General features: G+C 36.7%; 1 protein-coding gene across 1 annotated transcript in view; it reads left to right on the forward strand.

The window, feature by feature from the left end:
* Positions 1–3,825, forward strand: part of LOC124721523 (rapamycin-insensitive companion of mTOR) — a 277,266-nt gene extending 273,441 nt beyond the window's left edge. The window contains exon 29 of the mRNA XM_047246541.1: positions 1,890–3,825. Coding sequence (XP_047102497.1) covers positions 1,890–3,155 — 1,266 coding nt within the window. The 3' untranslated portion in view covers positions 3,156–3,825. The remainder of the gene's footprint in view (positions 1–1,889) is intronic.
* Positions 3,826–6,000: the final 2,175 nt, after the last annotated feature.

Genomic DNA, 6,000 nt, shown 5'->3' on the forward strand with positions numbered 1-6,000 from the left:
ATGCCTTCCAATTCTGTAGCACTATTTGAAGTAATGCAACCATCCACTGCTTCCCTTGAATTCACTGTAATCTATGTCACGTACAGTTTGCTGTGCATAACATAGTAGGTGACTGTCATGCACATCCTGTAAATTGTATTGAATATCCATAGTTTTTCTTATGTACTGTGCAGTCATATTGCTGCAGATTTATTCTAAACTAGGTCATAATTGTGAATTGGGTGTGTCTTTTTTTCACTGCACTGCAGATGATCTTCCATATACATTATTATGTTTAGCATCCACTCCTTGGACAGCTGTTGTCCTTTGTATTGTCATCAGTGTACTTCTCATATACATTGTCTGCACAGTCAAGCGTATATGACACCACATATTCCACTGACTCATGTTGCAGAAATGCTAATAGTTCATCTGACTCTTGTTTCTCATGCTGCAAAATTTCCTGGATCCATTTCTGACGAAATGTTGACTTCGGCAACTGTTGTTCTAGATATAATGCAATGTTTACTTTGTTTATCATCGTTCTGCTTTGTTTCGACACCACTAGCACTGTAGCAGTGCTGTGAGTTACTCGTCGCCTAAGTAGTTCAACTATGCTCTGTAGCCTCATGCTGTGCTCACCACTGGATACCTCTAGTCCCACCCCCTGTTGCCATTAGCAACCAATATTGTGGTCACTTGGTAGATAATATGTGGGACATCAAGTGCCGCAACAGTGGCCTTTTGCGACCTCACACTCGAGGGATTCCTTATGAGTAAATACACATCAGATAACCTTTTTGCCAACACAAAATCAAATTCAGATCTTTCTACCTATTGAAAATGCAGCTATTTCCACAAATACTGCTCACTTAAACATATGGACATAAACAGTTTTGAAATAATTCTCCTAGGGTCCTTCATGTGTACTAGAAGTCTACATGCTGTTTTAGTTGCAAAAGTCAGATCTGACCCTGTATCTCTATCTTATAAAGTAGGACAAGTTGAAATAACTTTCATCTTCGTAGTCTGTATGTATCTACATGCTGCATTTGATGATGGAGCCTGACATGGGAGCCGTGTATAGTGCCAAAACTAACACCAGGATTAACAAGCATTATTTAAGGTTGGACACAAGTTTTATCACTGTCCACTTCTTTTCTACAGCTTTCAAAAACCATTGAGAGAAATATGTTGTTATGCACTGTAGTTTCTCAGTTGATACAAGAGTTAAAAATGTTAATAATATAATAAAGGGATACTCCCTCAATATATTATGATTTGCTGAAAACCATGTTTCAATATCTTGAACAGTTCAGGTAATAAAAGTAGTGTTATGTTTATCAAACTCATAGTGTTATGTTTATGCAACTCATTCTGTGTATATAAAAGAAAACATCCAAGAATTTGGTGCCCTTGCAGAATGTGGCCTTTCTTGAAATAAGTTGAAGACTTCACCAATCTGCTGCACTTCAAGGAAGGCCACAATTTGCAATAGTGTTGGGACGTAGGAGGATTTATCTGTAATCAATAATGTTTATCATATTTTTCATTTCTTTACACTCTGCACTCTCATTCTGCTACATTTTTATTGCAACAGAATTTGTTATTGTGTCAGTATTAGGTTAAAATGGTCACGCTACTTTTGTTTTTCCATAAAACACTTCACACAAAACAGTGTGGTTGATCAATTACCTGTCATTGCATGTGTTAAAGATTGTGTATAGTTCTTCAGTAAAGATTTTTTATTAAGAATTTCAACTAACTGCAGTTCACTGGTACAACAGAAACATATGTGCTGTTAAAAATGACATTCAATCACTGCACCTTCACTCCCTAAAATTAATTTTAAACATTTGTGAAAGTATTGAAAGTGTAGCTTGTAGAAATAAATTTGCATTTCTTTTCAGTTATACGAGGAACCAGTTGCAATTCTGTCATCGCCAGCTTTATCAGTACATTCGAGAGATGATCCATCACTATCCCTACTTGCTAACAAGGATGCTAAAGATACAGAAGACATCATGTCATCTGCTTCAACTCCAACAGTATATGTCAGTGATGTTAGCAATATTACTGACAAGTCAAATTTTCCATTTCCAGTGGGTTACAGAAATGAGAACCATCCTACCGGAGATACTAGTCAGAAACTGTGTGTTGATAGTGTTTCTCTCTGTGCAGCTGGTGATGAACCAAATGTATATCTGGATTCATGTAGTGGTACAACAGCTTTGGTAAATGTCTCTCAACAAAGTGAATGTGTAAAACAGTTAACGAGTGATGTGTTGTCAGGAGTTAAGTTTCCTACTACTCAGTATTCTGTAAATAATAGGCTTGGACTCAAGTCACAAGCACAAATTCAGCAGTATTCAGGGCCCTTACATCAGGATAATGGGGATATACCAATGATAGATGAAGCTATTAATTTTACCTGCATTGCATCTACTGAAATATCACGAACAGAGGGAGGTTGTGAGCATCCAGATTTGTATAAGGAAAGGAGTTCTTTGTCAAATAGAAGAGGTATTACACTGCCAAAAGTAGGTATCATTGGATCTGGAGTACATTTACAGAAATCTGCTATAGAAGTAGATGAACTGCTTGGTACAGGCAATGCTTCCTTACGTATAAATGGTGAAGACTGTGCATTGGGATCTTCAAGACTATCAAATGTTATTAAATCCGAAGACTGCAACGCACCATCCAGTGACAAAACTCTGTTGACAAAGTTAGGGGCCAAAGTCATTAAAGAAAAAGAGAACAGTAGGAATGGAAACAGTCCAGAGAAGTTGTATGATGTTAATCAAACAACCAATGAGACAGCCAATCTTAGCTCAAGTTCCTGTGATCATCTAGACTCCACAACTAACCAGTCTCCTTCAGAAGCTGTGATATTGGTCAGAGAGGCTGGGCAGTCTTCCAACAAATCTCCAACACCTACCTCTTCCTCTTTTTTACCATTAACAGACATTAACAATGATGTAAACAAAGATAAACCCACAGTGGTTATAAGGCAGCGTAAAATTGCAACTGTTTTGGCACCTAATATATCACTCACAAATTTCAATTCAAGCATATTTTCATCAGCTGATAAACATGAAGACTCAAATGTTCCTAATGACATAAGAAGTAAAACAAGTGCTGTAACTGAAGTCCTCAGTAACAATACAAAATGATGGTAGATGATTATGTGATCCACAACTAAACCAAAGTTCAGGATGTTTTGTGCCATTCAATTGTCTTTCAAAATATAAAGAGCAGAAAATTGTTGACCTCGGACATTAAAAATAACTGTTCAAGGTTTTCCTTTTTGTAAATCAACTGGTACTTTCCCTATGAATTACCTGAAAGACAATTGTTCCAAACATTTGATTTTTAATTTTTTAGATCTGTCACTTTATATGGTGAATGGATTAAAACCTGTGATATATTACATAAGTGTGAAAATCTTTGGGGGAAAATGTACCAATCAATTAAAATTCTGTTTCCTGTTAAAAATGCAATGTGGCCAAAATTGTCAAATTGTAGCGACTGCAAAATATTTTTAGACTATATTTAATATTGAGTGGTGTGTACAAAACCAATATTTATTTGCTGTGGAAATTCCTGTTGTTCAGCTAAACTTATTTATTGCTTAAGTTTCTAAATATGTAATATTGTTAAACAATTTTATTTTATTGTTTGAGAAACATTTTACTTCTGCTGACTGTTTTATAATAAATGCGCCTAAGAAATAGACTGTATATGATTCTAGTCAACCCAAGTAATTATTGTAATAACATAAAAATTGTACTTAATTTCTGTTGCAGTGTGACTTCAGATACTGACAAGAGTACTGAAACTGTTTATTTGTAATAAAGTCTGCCCAATAGGGCATCTCTCCTAATTCTTGTGTTGCTTATTCTGGAATTTAATGTTGATTTTCATAGGAACATCATCATTCAGTTTTGAGTGTTGTAGTCACTAAATTTGCATTATGACTATGTTTGAAAACATTCCATTTACAAATTCAGAGGAACTAAATGTTAGACTGAAAACAGGGGTAATTGTTTTAACAGTTTGAGTTACTGTAGTGTTACCAAGTCAAACTGACAGTCCATAAACTGAAATTATACGCAGTATGCATGTTCACTTTGTGATAACTGGAAGAAAGAAAACTTCTCAACTCTGAAAGTATGGACTCTGGTTCTTGATTTCTATAACCTCTGATAACACACATGTTGGCAACTGTTTTGGCTGTCATCCTTTATCGTGAAGTACTATCAGAGGTAGTACAAACTATGGAAAACATAGAAAAAGAAAATACTCCAGATTTGGTAGAATTAATGAAAATTATTTAGGTTCAGTTGAGTGAGTTTAGGAGCTTGAAATCAGAAACTAGTGAACAGTTTCAGAAGGCCATAGAGAAATCAGTGGACAGTCACACAATTTCAGGGTAGAAACTAGTGAAAGTTAGAGAACATTAGGGGAAACAGTGAAGAAAACAGTGAGAGACTTAGCAAAGTTGTGTGTAATCTTGATGAATAATAAACAAATTGTCAGTTTAAAATCTTATGTTGAGCTTAAAGGTTATATGTTCCACAGTGGACGTAGTTGAAGACAAAGTAGGTAGTTTAGTGAAGTTGAATTTGCCAAAGAAAAAAGTAAACGTGAAAACAACTTTGATGAGATTGGAAACGTGACTAAATACGAAGATGATAACTTCAAGGCAGAATGATGTTATATGAAAGAGGCTTTAGAAAATAAAAAGTGTAAGCTAACTTATTAAGCAGAGGGAAAACTGATTAAATTAAACTCAAAGTTAAATGAAGTGCAAAGAATGTGACCACTGATGTTTGTATTTCCAAAAATAATGTGTCTGTGTCAGAAGGTGAACTTACCAATGGAGGAAAAAAAAGAAGTCTTAAAGAAAATCTATTTTAACAGTTGTGAGAAGGTGGTAGATTATCATATAAAACATGTCTGTAGGGAGAGTAATGAGAATTTGATGATTAAATCATATTATGACCAATTTATACCAGACTTACTTGATTTTAGAAATTATTATATAGCTAATAGTTCATGGAAGTTTCATTGTGGGAAAGTGCATGTTAAGTCAAGATTGTTTGTGATATAACTATTTGAAAAGGTGAAAGGAAATTTGTTAAATGAAAATTATAATGTTATGAAAAGGATAGATCGCTGCTCACCATATCATGGAGATCATGAATCACAGACAGGTACAATAAAAATACTGCCAAACAATTGAGCTTTTGGCCATAACGCCTTCTTGTAAAGTAGACAAAACACACACATTCCCGCAAGCACAACTCACACACACATGACAACTGTCTCTGGCCACTGAGGCCAGACTGCAAGCAACTGCAGATGATGGCAAAAGCAATCTGGTTGGTGGGGTTTAAGGAGGAGGCTGGGGTGGACGTGGTGGGGGGGGGGGGGGGGGATAACAGGATAGGGGTGGGGGACGTAAAGTGCTGCTTGTGGCAGCATACAGGGACACAGTGGGGACAGGGTAGGGCAGCTGGATGCAATCAGGAGGTTAGATGGGGGGGGGGGGGGGGGGAGGGGAGGGGGAAGGGAGTGGAAAGTGAGAGAAGTAAAGAGACTGTGGGTGTGCTGGTGGAACAGAAGGCTGTGTAGTGCTGGAGTGGGAGCAGGGGAGGGGATAGGTGGGTGAAGGACAGTGAATAATGAAGGTTGAGGCCGAGGGGGGATTAGGGAACATAGGATATACTGCAGGGAGAGTTCCCACTTGCATAATTCAGAAAAGCTGGTGTGATAGGAAGGATCCAGATGGCGCTGGGTGTGAAGCAGTCATTGACATGAAGATCGTTGTATTGGGCAGCGTGCTCAGCCATTGGTTTCATTCAGTTTGAGCAACCTCCCAATTCATTTTTGACTATTTTTCTCTTTAAACAGTCAAGACTTGCTATAAGTATAACATCATAATACTCATAGACAATTTCTCATATTTTGACATAATGTAAATGCTAAACTGCTGTCTCCACATTATAAAATATT

This window comes from Schistocerca piceifrons, chromosome X, assembly GCF_021461385.2.
Source record: "Schistocerca piceifrons isolate TAMUIC-IGC-003096 chromosome X, iqSchPice1.1, whole genome shotgun sequence".
Taxonomy (NCBI): Eukaryota; Metazoa; Arthropoda; class Insecta; order Orthoptera; family Acrididae; genus Schistocerca; species Schistocerca piceifrons.